We start from the raw sequence: 21,937 nt of genomic DNA on the forward strand, positions 1-21,937 counted from the left end.
GTGGCAGCAGACCCATTTACTGGATCGACCGCTCCTCCCAGTTCTGTATTGTGTGCAGGCTTGCTAAGGGGGCACTCTGCTCCATCATCCAGGTCATTAATGAAGATGTTGAACAGTATTGGCCCCAGTGTCAAGCCCTGAGGTTGATCACTAGTGACTAGCCTTCAGGTGGACTTTGTGCTGCTGACCGTGTGAGCCTGGCAGTTGAGCCAGTTTTCAGTCCACCTCACTGTCTGCTTTCCTAGCCTGGACTGCATCAGATTGCCTGTGAGGATGTTATGGAAGATGGTGTTAAAAGCCTTGTTAAAGCCAAGATAAACAATGCGGGCTGCTCTCCGCTCTTCCACTGAGCTAGTCATCTCATCACAGAAGTCTGTCAGGTTGATTAGGTATCACTTCCCCTTCATAAAGCCATCACAACCCTATTATTAAAGCTGTCTACCTCCCCCTTCAGTAAGGCTGAAGTACAGCAGCTAGATATCAAACCCAAAATTTAAGAATTTTACAGGTGAATTGCTCCCTGTGCTTCCCCACAAAATTATAGCCTCACCTTGGGTATATTTGCTTGGGTCTTGAAGCAAATAGAAGAGAAAAGGTCCTACAGCTATAGTCTTAGGCTACAACTGATTCTTTGGCTATAATGGTATATTAAAGGGGCTCTTGCCTTACAAGGCAAGGTACCTGCTGTCTTGCTCCTCCTCTCACTGACCCTGTGTTTTACCAGCACAGCTGTTGCTTTGTCAGTATGGTGAACTAAATCACTGAATAGATGTGGCTGGAAAAATAAGCCAAGACGGGGTGGGAAACTCTTGGCTTTCAGATGGATCTCTTCCCCCTCTGATTTACCATCTAGCTTCACAGGCAAATGGGCTGGCTTAGTAACAGGAATGCAGGAAAAAAAGCGTGTGCAAGCCAGCACTGCTGCTACTGAAATTCCTGTAGAAACAAAACATGGAAGTATCTGCATCTTTTGAAGTGCTGCAGACATAAACAGTTTTTTCTTTCTGCCATTGTCAAGCATTCCTTACAAAAACCCACTTGACTTTCAAATCTAATCAAGAAGGAAGTAATGATTCACAAACTCCTACTTTTGGGGGCTTTAAAAAAATTGTGGAACAGTCCAGAATGCCGTGTCATGGCAGGCTAAGGGGATGTGTCATTGGGGCTGCCACAGTTCTGCCTTCTCCCTTTCATTGGTGTAACTACTTCTGCCATGTTTAGGGAGCAGGCAAAAGAGCCGAACCCTGGCAGCCCTGGCACAGGTTGGCTTGGGCTGCTGTGGAGCTACATCCTGACTTAAATCAATAGAGCAGTTTTTAGCCTAACAGGAGAATACAATATATGTCACCATGCTGACATATACTTCAGTTGCTTTATAGGATTAAAAGATTGCCCAAATAGCAGCATTTGAAGTGCGCAGTTTTTGGACTTGAGTGATGGGATGTAGGTGAGTTCTTGGGTCTGAAACGTTTCACTGGACAAACTTTGGAAAGGTCGGTCAACGACGCAACTAAATCTTTGCATATCCTGTGGTTTGTAGAGTATCCCTGAATTCCTATTTGGCAAGCATGCTTGCATTTTCTTTGGTTAGAGGTTTTAATGTCTTTATTGCTTCTCCTTCACAAGAGAACAGGGTGGCAGAGATGTCTATTTCCCTAGTGTTTTGATCAGGATTGAGATGATGTGTTTTCCTTATAGCATAAATTAAAAGTTGGTGATAAGCTGAGTTGCATAAAGCACTTATTCCTCTTCCCAAAATGCATTGCTAGCCTGTAAGGTTGATTGTTATTCTATTTTTAGTACGTGTTTAATTTGCATAGTTATGTCTTAATAGCACATTTTTTTAGTAATAGTAATAAGAAATGAGAACCTTACTTAGACCATGTGTACCCTTGTTAGTTTGAGTTAAAGCTGCTCAGGCTTTTTCCAGCCAGCCTTCTATTTTGTCTCTAAGATAAACTAATGAACAAACTACCCTCTTTTTCTTCCCCTGTATTGACCTTTTAGACATCTGTGCTCATGCTCAGACTAATATTTTGCTTATCTGGACAGTGCTTAAGGGGCTCAGCATTTGAGACAAAGAGACTGTTGTGCAGGTTTGTGCATGGAAAAACCTAAGCAGCAAAACACAGAAAATCAATCTACCTGTAGTGTGTTGAATTTAGCTGTTAGGGATGCATTCAACAGTGCTGAAATAAGGAAAATGTTCTTTGTTCTTTAGAGAGACACTCTGTGAAATCTGCTACAAAGAAAAAAAAAAAGACTGGTGGGAAAAAGGGCAAAAGAAAATCAGGCAGTAGATGAAGTGGAAGAGAACATGCAATTCCTAAATTTGCCTGGAAGTCAGGTTTTGTTTTTAATTAGTTGATATTCACTTAGCTTCATTTGGCTGTTAATCTTGGGCAGAGCTGATACTTGAAAGGTACACTTTGAAAGATACTTGAGCTGCTACATGGCTCAGTGTGGAAGGGGTGAAGCTGTCAATGACAGCATCAGCTTGAAGAGAAGTGACGAGAAGCAGCAGCATGGGAAGGTGATATTATTTTTTTTTAATAACGTACTTAACCATTCCCAAATGCCCTTCCCCGCAAAGCTAGCATACCACGTGACTCCTGTGTATTCTGTTGTACATAGTAGAATGAAAGTACACAATGAAAAAAAGGCTTTATCCACATAAAATATGAATCATGTACGCATCTATAATTCCTTTCACTCTACTTGTATTTGCAGTAGTGAGGTGAGGTCAAAGCAGTGGAAGGAAATGTATTCAATCTTCATTCTGATATCAGAAGTATGAAAGTGTAGACCACAAGCTGTTATAGTAAGAACATATAGCTGAAGCGCTCTCTTTTTCCTTCCCCCCTCCCAAGGTTCTCTCTCAGGAAATTATTGGTTCTTCACTTTCAATTTTGTGGTTTGGGCAAATGCCACTACATTTCAGCTGAGATCAGAGTAGCACGTTCATGCTTGTATTTCTGAGTAGAATATCAAAATCATTTAGAACTTTGCTAAATGGCTGGGCTCTGTGTTGAGTAACTACAATCCCCTTTCAAAATACGTGCTAATTTAATATGCACGTAGCTGCCTAACTGTAAGAACCTTGGCTGGAAAACTGTGAAACTGTAGGTGATTTATGCTGACCTGACTTCACTTGCTATAAATCCTTTTATTGTTTCTTCAGCAAACTCTATGAAACACTGGAGTAGGTTTTTTTCAACAAATTTACATGGTTTAACTCCAGCCGGCAACTAAGCACCACACAGCTGCTCGCTCGCTCCCCCCCAGTGGGATGGGGGAGAGAATCGAAAGGGTAAAAGTGAGAAAACTCGTGGGTTGAGATAAAGACAGTTTCATAGGTAAAGCAAAAGCTGCGCGAGTAAGCAAAGCAAAACAAGGAATTCATTCACTCCTTCCCATCGGCAGGCAGGTGTTCAGCCATCTCCAGGACAGCAGGGCTCCATCACATGTAACGGTTACTTGGGAAGACAAACGCCATCACTCCGAACATCCCCCCCTTCCTTCTTCTTCCCCCAGCTTTATACACTGAGCATGACGTCATATGGTGGGAATATCCCTTTTGTCCCCTCCCAGCTTCTTGTGCACCCCCAGCCTACTCGCTGGTGGGGTGGTGTGAGAAGCAGAAAAGGCCTTGACTGTGTGTAAGCACTGCTCAGCAGTAATTAAAACATCCCTGTGTTACCAACACTGTTTCCAGCAGAAATCCAAAACATAGCCCCATACTAGCTATTATGAAGAAAATTAACTCTATCCCAGCCAAAACCAGCACATTGGTATGAAAAAATCCAAAACTGAAATCACAGAGGACTGTTATCAGAAAACCTGTTGGACACAAGTTGGATATAAACCCCTGTGCTAGCAGTCAAGAATGCACTATTGGTGACTGATGTGCACGTGACTTTGAACTTGCTGTTCACTGCGCCTCCTCTGCGAATTTTCTTTTGGGTGGGGTTAGAGTATGATTTTGAATGTTCACTGTAGGAAATTGCAGCTGTTAGTGAGTGTCTTGCTTGATATAGCACCAGCAATTACTTCTTAAAGGTAGAAATGTTGTTTTAATTTTTATGTGTTGCTATGTTAGATTTGCCTGCAGGAGTCTCTTAACAGAAGTGCATTGACTTTTTTAGATAAAGAGACAAAGATGATGATGATGATATGCTGTTCTTTATCCCTGATTTGTTTTATCTCGCTCTCATACAATGAGCAGCCAAGGAGAATACAGCCTGAAAGCTTTTAAAATTTTCCACAAAGGTTCATTTGAAAGATGCAGTGGCTACTAAATTATTTCTTTATATGTTGATCGTAAGAGAGAGTGCATGCACTGTCTTCACAGGTTGCTGCAGCAATCCATTCACTGCTTCTACTGTCTCCTCCTGTAGAGGAAGAACAATAGTGAGGAGAAACGTCAAGGCTACATTTTCTCTCCCATAGTGTTCTAGTTCTTATTCCTCTCACTTTCCTCTATGGGCCTGCAGAGAGCAGTGCATCTCTTGAGGGTCTTGTTAAGTTGTATGAAGTGCTTGACTGGGTCCTGCAGGGAGGACTAACAGGACGATTTTTCTGCCCCATATCCTTTCCTCTGTGACTTTCCAAGCACAAAAGCTGAAATAGCTGTTGGTCAAACTCCTGATAAAGCATATACTAGGGAACAGGAAAGTAAACCTGTTTGGAGTACTATAATTTTGATTAAATCAGAGATAAAACTGGAGTTTCATAAGTGCGATCAGAGTTAATGCAGGTAACAGTCCATGCTCACTGTCAGTTTGCTGAAGTGAGCGATCTTTTATCATGGCATTTTGGAGTGTGGAAGACAGAAGATGGAGCCCTTGGTTCTCACACTCGACATGATGTTCTTAACAGAAGATAAATCTAACAAAATTAGCGGGTTTAGGTCATTTGGGATACTGGGAATATTTGCAGTAGGCAAGGGTTAGCAATACTTGGATTACAGTCGGCTTTCTGATATTGTATAGCTAGCTATGGTAGGGGTGAGTGCAGATCTTTGCCTTACCCATTACATTTTGCAGTGCTAACTGATATCACTGTAGATTTAAATACATAATGTTGGCAGCATGCTCAATGAAATGCCCTTGATTCTGGCATGAGTGTTACCTGTTTAGGATGTTGGGGAACAAACAAACTGTATCTGTAATCTTTTTGGCCAGGATACAAATTATGTATCTTTATCTCTCGTATGTATTGATCCAGTACAAGGTGCTGTAGTTGCGTAAGGGAGTCATATTGTGCTAATGTGTTTGCCTGTGTATGTTTTAAACTATGTAAGTATATTTCTGGTCATTTTGGCTAGGTAATGTTTTATATGTCTAAAATTAAACAAATCAAATACATGTGCAGTTATTTAAAAAGGGAGAATAGTTCTAATTCTATAGTGCAAAAATCTTTTCTGCCTTATGCTAGAAAATGAAATGCTGTAGTATAAGCAAAATGCCCTGTTTGAAAATATATAAATAAGAAAACCCTAGTTTAAAAGCATTACACCCTTTTCCATTATGCAATATGCAGCTCAGTTTTTATATAATTAACAGAATAACTAGCATATGGTGGAACACAACAATTACACTTTTAAACATGCATGCTTGAATAGAAAACCTCATTAATAAAACTGCTTTTCTAAAAATACTAAACTATTTTACCATACCTCTTGGAAAGTTCATAACAGATGTCAGTGCAGTGATTAATTTGGAAATACAGTGCTATAGCTAAGGCTCTGTCAAATGTGTTTAGCAGTAATTACAATGGTTTGAAAGGTGTTTTTTGTTTGTTTGTTTCCCAGCTCTGAACATAAATCTGAACTCTCCTTCTTGGCTGCAGTCTCCCTACTTATGATCTTCTTTCTGGTTCAAAGAAGATGCTCCCTGGTTTCAAAAATTGCTATGGCACTTGGGCTCCTGGGAGTCTACAGTTACCGGGCAGCTATTGGAAATGTCGTATTTCCATGGCAACATGACACGAAAGATATTTCAAAGTAAGTTAATCAACAGATATGTAAATCTATTTCTAGAGAGGTGTTAACACTTTGGATATCAGGGGATGAGGTGGGAGGGGACGTTATGTCTAGGCTGAAATCACATTGTTATGAATAAAACTCTATTTTGTAGGTGGCCAGCGCTCAGTTTTTGTGGTGTGTGCATAATTTTGAGCCCCATGAAGTGTCTTGCAACTGTGACAGATCATAAGCCAGTCAGATAAGAATTAATATGACGAAAATCTAATAGTCATACCCTGTATTTTTGCTGCAAAGAAACTCCAAATGCACCTTCTCCTCTTGTTTTAGGTGGGCTTGACATGTTTAGCAGAGTGCATGCCAAGCTCATTTAGCTACTTCCTAGTTTTGAAAAATGCTTAGTCGGTAATTGGGAGAGTTGCTTTTCCATATCTTTCTTTTGCAGGTGAGCGTTCTGTAATGTATGACCTTTCAAGATGTAACCAAATCCTTCTTGAGGTCTAGGCTGTGCTGCACAATGCATACTAAGGATTTTTACATGCATGTTAAGTTTCTTATAGAACTAGTCTGTAACTGTAAGGAAGCTATTAGCTCTTTCACCGATAGCTGCTTTTGGAATGTAGCTAAGTGGCTTTAGTTTTCTTATGATACTTTCTACTGTTGGGTTGTACCTGGATCTGCAGCCTCAAGTTTTTCTAAATGTCGGAGAGCTGCGGAAAACTTCCAGGCTCAGTTGGGACATTTGATGAGGAGGAAGGGGTCATGGAAGAGAAATTGTAAAACAGTTGTCTTCTGGATGTAATAAACTTTCTCTGGCACTCTTTTTGAATTTAATATGGATACAAATGGTTTCTGTTGGAGCTTCTTAATCAGGGGCCAGAGATCCACAAGATGTGGAGAGGTGGAAAAAAAACCTGCAGCAGAAGATCTTAGGACATATAGAAGATCAGATTTGCTAACGAGGCATGTTTTAGAACAAATACTATTATGTATGTATATCTAGATATATTTACATACATTCCATCTCTCCAAATACTGGAGATAATTCTAGTTGTACACTAGTGTTAACATTGTGTGCTAGTTCTGCTGGACATGAAAGTAATGGTAATCTTTACTTAGTCTGCAGGATTTGGCTCTGTGTTTGAAACATGCCTGACTTCTGAGTGTGACCTGTAGTTATGCTTTGTGTTTGAGTAAAATCCTTGGAGAATACTGTCCTTGCAATAAGAAGAAGAATATTGCACTGTGGGACAGAACATTAAATACAGCAATTGAGCCGCAAATAAAATGCGATTAGAGAAATAAGTGGAGTACTTAAATACTAAAGGCAAAGCATTTACTGGGAACTTGTTCATTCTATAGTCAGCATATTGATCGCAATTACAACAAGAAAAGATACCAGCTTTTTGTGTTATTTCACCTTAAATAAATAGTGAAGATGGTAATTTGCTTAAATTATGTCAGACCTTTATATATCTCTGATTATATACTACTTTAAAAGTTACTGTCATGTTTCAAAGCTTTATACCCTTTAGATCCTCTGTGTAAACTGTTTGGTGAAAGCTGATAGGGTTAGCAAACACAGATTCTGACGTTTGCGTCAGCATGTGTTCTGCACCTGGGGTGGGAAGTGTGGTGCAGGGCTCTTTCCAGATCTCACTAAGAAAGGACCAACAACAAATGTGTAACAAAATAGCTGTTTTAATAAGATAGAGTAAAAAAGAGGAATAGAGGTAGTGAGTGTCTTCGGATGCTGGGAACCCTGCTTTTGTGCAGCATCAGACAAACCCCAGATGAATCTTCCAATGGCACGCTGTGGCACGTGGGTCCCATCTGTGGAGAGGTTCTGCCTCCCTCCCATACCATGGTGTCTTTTATTTTGTGTTAAAAAAAAAACAAAAAAACCAACCAACGAACCAAGCCAAAACAAACACGTATCTACTCTTGCCAGGTCAGAACATTATCTCTGTCATAATGCCCACCAGCGCACAACACAGGCCAGCACAGGGGTTCCAGCATGGTCCTTTGCAGTGGCTACTCATGCTAACATGGGGACTTCTCAAGCCTAAAGTACAAGGCCTAATAGAGCAGACATGGTTTGCCCGAGATCACTAACTCCTCAAACACATTATCTTCGGCAAGGCTCCCAATACAGCATGTCAAAAAAGATGGTAGACACATGTTAGTAGATTTCAGATGTTAGCTGATGTGTTGACATAGTGATCCTAGCTCATCTTTATTAGATGACTGATAACAATAAATGGTAAAAGCCTATTTAAAATGCCGCCAGGAACAAAACCAGGACTTTCTTTTAAATGTGTCTAGAGGTATCTTTAGTGTATTCATGACATGGAATAGCTCCAGATCCAGGTGCAAGGTAGAGGTAGTTTTGTGTAATATGAGAAAAAGTTGTAGGCAGCCACTGCATTTTTCACACATAATGCTTTCTTCTGTAAGATGGAGAATCTTTGCTCTGAAATGCCCCCTCTCTGTAGCCTTCACTGAAGACAAGTGTTTTCTCTGAATGTGACAACTCCTGGGTGGTGGATGAGGGAGAAGAGGCGACTGAAGTGTGCCCCGTCTTCTATGGCTTACACTAAGATAACCTCTAAATTAAGAAATGCAAGGAAGTAATTTGGCACTCCATTTTCCTCAGAGTTCTTTTTAAAAATTATAGTTTGTGCAATGAAAAAGATGAGTATATATCATACTGACACAAACAAAATAATAGTAGTGCATTTGCTGAGAAATTGTTTTTTTATTGAATTTCCATCAACCGGTTAATTTCAGTTTTCACTTAACTCATTTAATAGTGACAAATACCCAAAGCTATTTCCTAAAGTTTTACTTCTAAGTCACATGAATATATTAGAATATTTTATGGTAATAGTCACACCAGAATTACCAGAGATACTGAAATAGGGCACTGAATTTCTGCATTAGCCAGAAACACAGGAACTCTCTAAACTTTACTGGTTTGTTTGTTTTTTTTTTTTTTCCCCTAAAGGAAAAAGCCAATGGTCCTTACAGGGGATTTACAAAGACTTGCTATTTAAGGGAATAAAATAGTCAAGCCCCTTTGCATAGACCATTAGGTATGAGTTTGAACCTTTGAAAGCTAAACCACAGCACAGAGCACTGTATTCATGTTTAGGAAGGCCACATCACTATGTGGTGGTTTTGCCTTTTTTCTTGGTTCTGTGGGTGCAAAAAGAAAACTGAACATGTAAATACTATTGCTTATTATTTCTCCTTTTGCTTTCTGGTTCTGCTTCCTGTATATGGAAAAGAAAGATTGAATTCAAGCTCATTTGTTAGTAATTGTTTGAGAAGGAAGGTGACCTTCCAAAGACTGAAAAAATACGTAAATTTAAATGGAGAAATTTATTTTTAGAAATTTTGACTAGTGTTTCTTTCTGTGGCCAGCTAGTTACACTAGTTACACCAAGTTTAACTACGCTTTTACTGTTTTTAGTGTCATGGTCTAATCCTCCGTATATTATTAAGTCCAGATGACTCAAGAATCCTCACTTCTGAGTGAATTATATTATCTTTGTAGAAGACCATGTTCATTCACCACTCATGTATAAAGTGACTGGTAATCCCTAAGGACAGTGTATATTAAATTATGGATAAAGTGTGTAGATAAATGTGTGTATTTATCTTTTGCAAGATAAAAAAATAGATCTATAACCACAGAATTTTTAATATGCTTATTTGGTCAGTTCATTGGATTATTATTATAGCTTAGCTCACACTAATGTGGTCTGTGACTTTTTTTGCCCAGTAAACGTAAGAATATCAGTGCATTCTGATGGATAGCTGCTTTTACTTTCTTTGTTCCTTGGGCCTTGCACTTCTAGAATAGCAGGTCACAGTTTTTAAGATTACCGGTCCTTGTCCTTGTCAGCTTTTTGGACGAGATACTGTGCTTTCTTCAGAAGCCGACTTTCACTGGAGATGAAGAGACCAATGAATTTATAGGTGTAATGAACATAGCAGTAGATGCTAATTACACTTCCTACTTAAAAAATTCATTTTTTTTGTAATGGGATTGCTTAAGGATTTGAAAAATGTGTACAGTTACAAGGAAAAAATGTGCTGGTATAAACCAGCACATCTGTATATCTGTGCAGCTGTGTAAGGTGAGAAAATGTCTGAAGTATGCAGAAATTTCAGACTGAAATAAGGAACTTCAAATACTATCACTGTCTTTTTGCTTGGCTAAAAAGAAATATATGTTTGTGTGAATGAGTTGTGAAAAATCACTGAAGAGCTTAAAGGGAATAGTCATTTTTAAGTCAATTTAATTCCTGAAATAAAGTTTCCATATCACTCAAAGGAGTATTTTTGGGGAAATTCATTATGCTATATAAATGGCATATTTATATGACTATATGGATCCAGACCTTGAATAGTAATAACATAAATTTATTTTGGTTACATTAATTGACATATAATTTTATTTTTATATTTTAGGTTAGTTTAGTTTTTAGCACAAGCTGTTTTCTTTGCTAAAGCTGGAGGTTGCTGTAATTTAAGTATGAACCATTTTTAGAGTTTTTGTATTTGAGAAAGCGCTGTCATGAAATTGGCCAGTACTAGCCTTAGAATTTAACCTTTTTGGCAGAACTGCATTGGTCTTCCAGTTCTCTCTTGAAAGACTTTTTGACCTGTGAAATAGATATTAGTAAGTAGCTCATCTTTCTGATTTCTTTATTAATTATTATTACTTTCTTTTTTTAATTTCCTCTTTAGGGGGATTACTGAAGCTCGTTTTGTTTATGTCTTTGTTCTTGGCATAGTCTTCACTGGCACTAAAGATTTACTAAAGTCACAGGTTATTTCTGCAGACTCCAGTGTGAAGAGTACAGGATTACGGGAAGTGTATAGTGGATTGGTTCTACTAGCAGCCCTTCTATTTAGACCTCACAATTTACCAGTCTTGGTGTTTTGTCTGCTGATTCAGACAATGATGACAAAATATATCTGGAGACCTTTGAAATTTGATGCAGCACAGATTACTATCATGCACTACTGGTTTGGCCAAGCTTTCTTCTATTTTCAGGTAAGCTGAATACTCTCCCTGCTACAGGGGTGGGAGGGGGAATAGTTTGTGAAAGAAATATTGTCCATTGTGAGTAAAATGCCAACTAAATCTCAGAGAGAAAGAGTTTATGAGTTCTCAGACGGGTTTAGTTTCTAACTATATTATTAATGTTTTGTTTTCAGAATCAGGGAAAAATGCATACCTTGATAACTTATCTTCAATATAGATTTCTGAAAGTGTTAAAAATGTCGCATAGCTATACCAGGGGTGATTTTGGTCTGTTAGTGGGCCTCCTAAGTACTGTTCTGGTGATAACAAATTTAAAAATTTCAGCTGAGTTGATTAATACCAATAAAAGGCAGATGGCTGTTTGTCCCCGATTCTTGAGGCTTACAAAACCTTTGGTAGCATCACAGTAGGTCTACATACAGTTTAATACTGAAGGAAAGTTCTGTGACAAGTTGCTGTCTCTTGTGAGTATCAGAACTAATTGCCATTCTTATTATATCAAATGGTATCTTCTTTCCTGAGGAGCCTTACTAATTTCAATAACATAGTTCTCTGCATTGCAAGTAAGGTTGCAATTCCACAAAAACTTTCCTTAGCATTGAAGCTGGAAAGGTTCTTTACACTCCTAATAATGTTCGAAACTTAGTGTAGCAGACTGTCTTAAGAAGGCATTTGTTAAGTTGGAAATCAGGTTGTTTCTGGTTTAGGAGGAGAGGCTTTCTGATTTGGTGCAAAATTTCAAGGTGAGATCTGTGTTGGCTTTACTTTTGAGGCATGGCTGAGGATGTTAAAACTGTGGTCAAGCTTAGGTTACTTCCTACTGTATTTTTGATCCTGTTAGTACTGACTGAGGATTGGCTTGACTTTGTTCTGAGAGTACATGTCAGTATAGGGAATTGCTGATGGGGATAAGATCATCATGATTCATCCCTTCCTACCCAGTTTTCCTGCTCTGAGGACGTAACATTTCTTGGTTAAATGTTTTTTGCATGTCTTGAATGTTACTGTTCAGGCAGTGAGCTCTAATTATGGCCTTCTGAGAGCAGCCCTTAGTCGGGTTGGCAAGAGGCTGAAGGCAGGGCCCTCTCAGTACTGATGTACCAAGCAAAAGCAGCTACCTGAAATTTAATGGTGGGGAGGCTAGCAAGAAAATCCGAATTATGGAAAAGGGACTAATAAAGAATAGTTTGAATGTTTCCATGAAGCGCCCATTTTCAGTGATGATGAATTCTTGGTATAGTTGGCTGAGAATTTCACAGAACCATCAAATCAGAGAGAAGTTGAGGCTGGAAGACGTCTCTGGAGATCATTCAGTCCAACCTCCCCCCATCCAATGGTAGGTCAGTCAGATGAGGTTGGTCTGGACCGTGTCCAGTCTGATTTTAAATACCTGCAAGGATGAAGACTCTGCAACATCTCTGGGCAGTCGGTCCCAGTGCTTGACCACCCTAGCCAGTAAAAAAACTTTTTCTGATGTTTAAACAGAACTTCTTGTATTTCAGTTTGTGTGCATTGCTTTTCATCCCTTCGCTAGTCGCTACTGAGTGACTGAGAAGGTCTGAGTCTGGCTATCTCATCTTTACTCCCTCGCATCAGATATTTATATACATTGTTATGATCCCTGCTGAGCTTTCTCCTCTTGAGAGTAAACAGACCCAGCTCTTTCAGATAGATGTTTGTATGACAGATGCTTTGTTCCCATCATCATCTTTGTGGTGCTTCAGTGGACTTTCTCCAGTATATCCATGTCTGTCTTGTACTGGGGAGCCCAGAACTGGACCCAGGAGCCCAGATGTGATCTCACCACTGCTTAGTAGAGGGAGTGGAACATCTCCCTCAACCAGCTAGTGATGCTCTCCCTAATGCAGTCCTAGGTGCTGTTGGTCTTTGCACAAAGAGCAAATGGCTGACTGATAGACAACATGGTGTCCACCAAGACCCCCATGTCCATCTCAGCCAAGCTGCTTTCTATATGGTTAGTCCCCAGCCTGACCCAGGGCACGGATTTATTCCTCCCCAAGTGTCGGATTTGACATTTCCCTTTGCTGAACTTTGAGTTTCTTGTCAGCCCATTTCTCTAGCCTGTCAAAGTGCCTCTCAGTGGCAGCAGACCCATCTGCTGTACAAACCACTCCTCCCAGTTTTGTATTGTGTGCAGGCTTGCTGAGGGGGCACTCTGCCCTATTGTCCTTCATTAATGAAGATGTTGAACAGTATTGGCCCCAGTGTCAGGCCCTGGGGTTGATCACTAGTGACTGGCCTCCAGGTGGACTTTGTGCTGCTGATTGCAACCCTGTGAACCCAGCAGCTGAGCCAGTTTTCAGCCCACCTCACTGTCCACTTTCCTAGCCTGGACTGCATCAGTTTGCCTGTGAGGATGTTGTGGGAGATGGTGTTCAAAGCCTCCCCTTGTGAGGTGAAAGTGCAGTAGACACATGTAGCCCATACAAGGCAACGGCGTGGCTCAGTGTGTTCAGGGATGAGTATTAATGGCCTCAAGTTGCGCCAGGGGAGGTTTAGATTGGACGTGAGGAAAAATTTCTTTACTGAGAGAGTGGTTAAACATTGGAACAGGCTGCCCAGGGAAGTGGTTGAGTCACCATCCCTGGAGGTATTTAAAAGACGTGTAGATGAGGCACTGAGGGACATGGTTTAGTGGACATGGTGGTGTTGGGTCGACGGTTGGACTCGATGATCTTGGAGGTCTTTTCCAACCTTAATGATTCTATGATTTCTACGTATCTTCAGCCAGTATGGTATGATGGAATAGAAAATAAGGACTTTCTGAAATAATACATTTGCTGTGGAAGTGTAATTGGGCAGGTTAAATTTTGTGTCTTCTCTGATCTGAGTGCTGCAAAAAATTGGGGAATAACTTTTGGGAAGAATTTCCATGAACTTTGGAAAACATGTTTACCTGCTTCAGAAGTAAGGTATCAGAGGCTGTCAAGAGCATGATACCTCCTTCCATTTGATTATGCTGTGCCAGAAGTTTTTTTCTATACCAATAAAAATGTATTTATTCAAGACCAGTAAAAGGTAACAGTTAGATCTGATAGCATGTGTTGGGGTTTTTTAGTGGTTTTATACTGGTGTTAGTGGGAAGATAGAAATATGTTTTAAGATTTTTCTTTTTCTTTTTAATGACTAATTTTTTTTCTCTTTCAACTACCCTTGCAATTGAGGAATTTTTTGGTTTTTAGAAGACTGGAAAAAGTGATTTCCATTTTAATTGGCTGCACATTGTGCTGTTGGATATCCTGCATTTTCAGGGCATCCACCCACACCCCATCACACCCCACTGGCAATTTTGACATTTCTTGTAGATGTGTTTCCTTTGGAAATAATAACTTCCAGCATGATACAGATTTCAGCAAACTTGAGGATATTTTAAAAATTATCTCTGACAAGGAAATCTCTTGCACATAGACATGGTGCTGAATCACAGCATCCAAAGCTCAGAAAGGAGAAATTCTCCATTGCTTTGTTGTGAGCCAGATTGCTTGATTGGTCTTTGTGCATCTCCTGTCACTCTAAGATCTGGAGAATGGAGGGTCATAATTACTTATTAAAACTTCTGGTAGAAGCAGACCAAAGCTTTTTCCCTGTCATGTTATTTCCCATGCTGGTTTATTATTAAGTCCGAGGTACGAAACAGAGCACATCCAGATAAGGAGCTGCCTTTTTGCGTCCCATCACATGTCTGTAAACTCCAGCTTTGAAGAGATTCTTCTGAATTTAGCAATGGCTTAGCAAAAATTTTGACAAATTCTTGCTCTCTTTAGCATGGGGCCCTTTAAAAAATGTATCCATTTCTGAAGAACTTGCCAACAGTCTTTTGCAGATTTTTTTGGCTGTCTACTTGGAAACCCAAGGTGTGTGCCTATTCAGCATGCCTAAGACAGAATAAAATGATGAATGAATTGTAATAGAACAGGAGGGATTTTGATTGTGGCCTATTTCTCTATTTTCTCTGTTTTTCTCTAGTTATCTCTATTTCTCTATTTTTTCTGTTTTCAAAACATCCTAGAGAAGTTTCAAAATAGAGAAATCAATTCTGCTAAGGGAAAAAGTGCTTTTAAGAGTCAAGACAGATGGAATTTTCTTCCACCCCCCACTCCTTAGAGAACAAGTTTTCAGTTATCTTTTAAAAATGCTGTAAGTACATTTACATTAGATGCCCTTTCTAGGATGGAGATTAAGAGTTTGACCAAAATACCACTCCTCAGATAGTAGCTTTGTTCTTTTATTCTTTGATGAAAAAACTGTTCTGCAGGAATGGAAAGGAACAAGTTGAATCATACAACGCTAAGAGGGTGGGAGGTTTTTTTGCCTTTCACAATTGAAAGCAATTATCTGATGTGCAAAATTTTAGTGTAGAAAAGTAGAATGGTCAAGCTGATAGCTCATGAAATTACGGAAGCTACAAAGGTCTCTCAAAATCTAATTAATGCTCTCTTTTCAATGGTAAATTTCTCCCAATTTGTTCTGAGAATAGGTTTTCCTGTCTGGGATTCTAGATCCAAAGATGGAAGAAACTTCTTCCAGTAATTATGTTTAATTTCATGCTCTTTGTATGTAGGTTTGCTCAGTATGTAGCATTCTGATCTGCACTACCAGGGAAAATTAAAAACCTGAGAACCTACAAAACTCACTTCTTCATTAATTATTTTTCATGGTTATATTTAAGTTTCTCCTTCCCTTTCCTTTGAGTTCAGAGTCTAGAGCACCAATGACATGTTGCAAGGGAAAAGCTGCTCAGTTTGTGTAGCTTAAAATCAGGATTGAAGTGTTTTATTGATTTATTAGTGACACATAATTAACTGGCATTCATATATTAATGGCACTTAATTAACTGGCAGTCACTGACCTATAGATGCAGGATCCATACCAGATATACAACAGATGAACACTCACCAATTTCTATGCCATTTTGTATACCTGATTTGAAAAAGATCTAGCCCCCACCCCTGCACTGGGACCCCCCTCTCCCAAACACAGAGAGGTAAGCCCCCCTTCAGGTGTGTTACAAACACTCTCTTCTCATGGCAATGCAGGTTCCCCTGTTTACTCACATCTCTTGTGACAGATGCAGGCACTCAAGCTTTAGGTGTTTATGTATATCTCAAGAGTACCAGAGATGAGTGACCTCAGGAGAAGCCATAGATGATTTTGGGTGGTTATGTACACTTCCCAACTCTTCCTTACCTGAGTGATGGAGGGTGGAACTCTGAAAGGACCCATACTTTTCATGATGTAGCTTTCTGGTTTAGTAACAGATTTTAATTGTTTGAATAAACAATTTAATCTTCTTCCTTTACCTTGTGGGGAAAAAAAGGAAGGTCTTTGCTTGGTGACATCTTTCAGATCCCCTCCTTACTTCTGTGCCTTCCAGTGAAGGTACACCATTCTTACTGAGTAAACTTCAGGTATCCCAGATTTAGCAACTACCTGTCTTGGCCTTGACCATCAACACTGAGGTCTTACATTTTGACTGACTTAGGAAAGGGTTGTATTTCAGACAGAGTATGTATCTTTTGTTCTCAAATACTGAATAAACATTAAGGAAGTACAGCTGGGCTTTTTCTGCTGAAGAAGTCCATCATGTTCTCAACTTCAGTATTGACCTCTGTTCAGCCTGGCTTCGTACCAGCTAGTCACTCGTTTACTACGTCTGGAGTGAGTGATATCTATGCTTGAATGCTAGGGGAGAGATATGAAGGAAGCACAACTGTATTATTAGGCATGATGTGTACTGCTGGCATAGATTTAGATGTCTTCCCTGACTTTCTTAAGTTTTGTGGTTACTAGAGCTACCACTGTTAAACTGGCTGGGTTCAGAGTGGTGCTATGTTTTTAACTTCCAGACAGGCATAAAGATCTAATGCAGCATACAAAAATGATAGCAGGTTTATGGTTGAAATACAGAAATTGAAAAACACTGAAATTTGTTGTTGTCGTAGATCAGATTGGATACTAAATTTAAACTGTGCTAGCTAAATGAGGCAGGAGAAGACAAATACAAACTAAATATAAAACCCTTCCATCTGGAAGTAGGAGAGAGATTTGGAGAACTACTTTTTGCACATGTCCTGGTGTGATTATGAGGAGAATGAGACTTCTTGCCCATGTTGCTGAGCCTTTATTAAATCTTGGTAGGCAAGAGGGTACATAATGACAAAAGCAGTAACTCTGTCTTGCTAAGTGTGGAATGTAAGTGATGGCCTTTTGAATATGATAGTGAGTAAAAATAGCTTTGTTCAGGATAGCATATTTAATGAATGAGGCAGGGTTCTTTCGAAAAAATATTGTAGGGTCCTTAAAGACTTTATGGAAGTATAGCTGTGAAAATCCTAAGTGTGCAGAGTAAGCAAGGTTCATAGGGACAGATAATATTTTTCATTAATCGATTGGTATAGTTGATGAAAGGGCGGGGGGGGGAAATGAAGTGCCTGAATGTGGAAGCTAATATTTTGATCTTAAGTAGAAGTAGAAAAAAAACCCAAACAAATTGGTTAAAAACAAATGCCTTGACCTTACACTTGGTTTTGCATTCTACACTTCATCTGTGCCAGGGCCCTGAGTGCATCTCCTGTCTAGGAGTTTAGTTTAGCAGAATTCAAGGTCATCTCCTTCACCGAGAGGAGCTGTTGGGAGAAAAGCTAGAAGGAAGGGCCTGGCCTTCCTTTCCTTTGGGAGCTGCTTTTAATCTGATGCTTTACTGCCTGTGCTGTGTCACAGCTGTGTAAGCAGGTATGTCTGTGCCTGCCTCGTACCTTCTTGATCTTGATCTGGACCTGCTGGCTGGGCTTCCTAGCCTAATCTTGGACCTGCCTTGTCACTACAGACTTGCTGTGTGATCCTTGGACTGCGTCTGGCCCTGATCACTGTATCTGGATCCAGTCCTGACCTGGACATGCCACTGAGTGTTCCCAGTCCTCCTGACTTACTGCTCTCACCTGCCTTGTTTTCACGCTCATTCCCCATCTTACCTTCCCTTGTAGAACCAGCTGGCCCTTGCTGCTCTCTGACAATGTGAACCTGAAAGGCAAATTTATTAAACAGTTGTAACTTACATGGGAAGACTACACATTAACTCGTTTTCCCAGCCCTTTAGCAAGATTTTTGTGAATAGTAAGCAGTGGAAAAGATTGCACACGCAAGTTGTGCAGTCTTCATGCTTGGAGGTTTTCAGAGCTTGGCTGGATAAAGTCCTGTGTTATTTATGTGGACCTGGGTAAAACCACTTTGTTTTTTAGTCTTGTTTTAGTAGTCAGGAGCTTTGCTTTATGTATTGCTTTGTGTAAACTGATGAAGAGAAGCGAAGTTAAAAATACTCCAGTATTGTGAAACAGATATGAAATTAATACATTTAGTCAGAATGCTACTTATTTGTCAGGATATTACTGCAAGCTTGAGAACCTCTTGATCAATTTTTCAACAACCTTGAATGATTGATTGTTTTCTCCTAAGCTCTGAGTTGTCCACATCTCATAAGTCATCAGTCACTTCCCAGAAGTATACTATATCTTTATCATTGCTACTTGCCCTTCAAATGCAGTAAGAATAGAAATAAATGCATTGGTTGTTTCTCTTAACTGTAGCAGCTCCTAAAAAATTTATGTTGCTGTAAATATTTCTTAAAATATTTTAGTTACCTTGGATGAAAGCTCATGAATGAACAAAAATTCCATGTATTATTAGGTTTTTGTTCCCATCCTTACAGCAGTATATCTGCGGAAGAGGAGAAAGAAAATACAGTCTCAAAACCTTTAAGACTTGTTTATACTTTCTGGTATTTTTTATCACTGGAGGAGAACAGAATAGGTTTGTATATTTTCAGAATCATTTATATCTAATTCATCTTGCCTTTAGATAGAGAGATGGACTGAGTGGCATTTTAAAGTGGCTTATATTTTTCTCTTGTTATGATTTTAAAGCGTTGTAGGATAATTTACATTGGAGAGGACCTCAGAAGGCCCACAGTTCAACCCCATTCTCAGAGCAGCGTCAGCTGTGAGGTCAGACTAGGTTGCTCAGGGTCTTGAAACCTCCAAGGATGGAGGCAGCAGAACCTTTCTGGCCAACCTTTTCCAATGACTTCATTTTTTCACCTTAAATTATTTGCTTCAAATATTGAAAATAAATTCCTCATTCTATGCTTGTTTATAGAATTCCAGTTACTAGAAAGGCATACAACTATGTGAAGGGCTCAGTGGAAGTGCAGTAATAGTCAGTTGTGTTAAACCAGTTGTTAAGCCAGAAGCATGCCAGTTTTGTCTTGCACCTCTGTACTTCTCAGTTCAGTGAGAGTCACTGAGATATTGCAGGTAATAGCTCATATTCAGTGAGTGATGTGGTATCTGAAAAGTTTTCAGAGAAATCATTGCAGCTTTCAAGAGGGTCTTAGATTGTTTTCATTACTGTCTATGGAGGGATTCTCCTCTGTTACTGTAGCACATATGCTGGGTAGTTTCTGTAGCCAGTTTTCTTATATTTGTGCTTCATTGAGCTAGATCATGATGGATTATCATGGAATGCTTTTATGCAATAGCACATTGTCTCCTGTCACTTTCTGCCCTTACCACAATAAACTATTGCACTGTTTGAAATACTTGAGTGATACTTCAAAATAAAAGCAGACACTCTGAACTGTCAGTATTTATGTATTGTGTGGAGTATTAGAAGTTATAAGCTACGAAAATTCAGTTCAAATATATGAAATAGTCTTGAAGAAAGATATCTAACGTGAAGAAAAAATTCTTCTTACTGCTCAGCAGGGCTCTTCCAATAGTAGCTGTGGAGCCATTCACGAGGCTCAACAGATTCCTGGTGAGAGTGGGGTTTTTGGACACTTAACATCCAGTGTGGTTGGAGTTTTAAGTGTGTGGATCCAAGTGTGTGCATCCTTACTCTCCTTCTTCTTCAGCTACATCACTTTAAACAAAGTCAAAGATAGCTGGAGTGAGCCCTGTGTGAAAGGAACCACAGGAAGTTGGGGAGAAGGTGGAAAGCACTGTTCCTTCCTCCTGGTTCCTTCCTGGAAGGTTCTGTACCTTCCAGAGGAGAGTACATCTTTTTGCCCTGTTCTGCAGGACCAGTGACATGCACTCCCAGGTGCTGCATTTATTCTTGCTCTTTCTCACATGCAGCGGGATGGGGACTTGCCCCGAGGTGCTAAGGATCAACCATGTGTATGTACAGGTAGAGCAAACAGTGTGAAAGAGACGTTTCAGCTCTTCATAAGATGAGACATCAGGCAATCCTGCTCAACTTTTCTACTCTGCATGCATCATACAGACGAGAAGGAGGGGAGAGAAAATAAGTAGATGTGGCAGGGAAAAGACCTGTTGCTGTGGACAGGGATTGGGGGAAAAGAGAACAGGTTCTCTCCCTACCTGTCCCTGTCAAACTTTTGCTTGTTGAGGAGCAGCACCCTGCTCTGCTCTGCAAGTGCTGCACCTGACCTTTCTGCTCTTGCCATGTCCTCAGTCTATACCCCTTAAACCTGAGGAGGAGCCTTGTTTTACAGCTTTCTTTTCCAGTCTCATCTTACGGGTTCTAGGGCACAGATAGCTTTTGCTTTAGCTGCTCGTCATTAGTTATTCTTTGCTCTGCTCCTGTCATTGCTGAACATTACGCTAAATGCATAACAATAATTTATTACACTGGTGCACCATAACAATAATTTACTACAGTGGTGCATGGTGAAGGTCAAAATGAGGAGGACTGACAGTCGTAAGTCAAGATTTTTCTTCTGTATGATGTCTTGGTAAAATCCATACCTTACATACTCTTACAGCTGCAGGCTCCCTTTACATTCTGAGGATATCTTCGTGGTAGGATTCACGGGGACAGTGACTACTGATGATGAGCTCTGAATGGTTCTGTCAACATGGATGGCTTTTTTCTCCTTAGATTTTAGAGCTGTTTCAGGAACAGGGTTCTTGCTGTCCCTGGTGCCTAGTTACTTATGTACCTGAAAAAGCTACCTATTTTTCGTGCTGGTGGTTTGACCTCAGCTGGATGCCAGGTGCCCACCAAAGCCACTCTATCACTCCTCCTCCTCAGCCGGACAGGGGAGAGAAAATATAATGAAAGGCTTGTGGGTTGAGATAAGGACAGCGAGAGATCATTCACCAGTTACTGTCACGGACAAAAGAGACTCCACTTGGGGAAAATAAATTTAATTTATTACCAATCAAATTAGAGTAGGATAATGAGAAATAAAAACTAAACGTTAAAACACCTTCCCCCCACCCCTCCCTTCTTCCTGGGCTTAACTTCACTCCCGATTTTCTTTACCTCCTCCCCCTGAGCAGTGCAGGGGGATAGGGAATGGGGGTTGCGGTCAGTTCATCACATGTTGTCTCTGCTGCTCCTTCCTCCTTGGGGAGGACTCCTCACACTCTTCCCCTTCTCCAGCATGGGGTCCTTCCCACAGGAGACAGTCCTCCACTAACTTCTCCAGTGTGAGTCCTTCGCATGGGCTGAAGTTCTTCACAAACTGCTCCAGTATGGGTCCCTTCCATGGGGTGCGGTCCTTCAGGAACAGACTGTTCCAGCATGGGTCCCCTACGGGGTCACAAGTCCTGCCAGCAAACCTGCTCCAGCGTGGTCTCCTCTCTCCATGGATTCACAGGTCCTGCCAGGAGCCTGCTCCAGCATGGGCTCTCCACAGGGTCACAGCATCCTTCGGGCATCCATCTGCTTCAGCGTGGGGTCCTCCACAGGCTGCAGGTGGATATGTGCTCCACCGTTAACTTCCATGGACTGCAGGGGGACAGCCTGCCTCACTATGGTCTTCACCACGGACCGCAGGGGAATCTCTGCTCAGGCGCCTGGAGCACCTCCTCCCCCTCCTTCTTCACTGACCTTGGTGTCTGCAGGGTTGT

At 40.4% G+C, this 21,937-nt stretch overlaps 1 protein-coding gene across 5 annotated transcripts in view; it reads left to right on the plus strand.

Annotated features, from left to right (window-relative positions):
• Nucleotides 1–21,937, plus strand: part of PIGG (phosphatidylinositol glycan anchor biosynthesis class G (EMM blood group)) — a 99,391-nt gene that overhangs the window by 32,221 nt on the left and 45,233 nt on the right. For 3 of the 5 annotated variants that reach the window (XM_076363329.1, XM_076363331.1, XM_076363330.1), the window contains exons 10-11: nt 5,813–6,004; nt 10,742–11,051. The exons of 1 other annotated variant lie outside the window; for it this stretch is intronic. In XM_076363329.1, the coding sequence (XP_076219444.1) occupies nt 5,813–6,004; nt 10,742–11,051 (502 nt within the window). The remainder of the gene's footprint in view (nt 1–5,812; nt 6,005–10,741; nt 11,052–21,937) is intronic. One more of the 5 variants, XM_076363332.1, reaches the window with a different exon arrangement.

Source organism: Aptenodytes patagonicus, chromosome Z (assembly GCF_965638725.1).
Source record: "Aptenodytes patagonicus chromosome Z, bAptPat1.pri.cur, whole genome shotgun sequence".
NCBI lineage: Eukaryota > Metazoa > Chordata > Aves > Sphenisciformes > Spheniscidae > Aptenodytes > Aptenodytes patagonicus.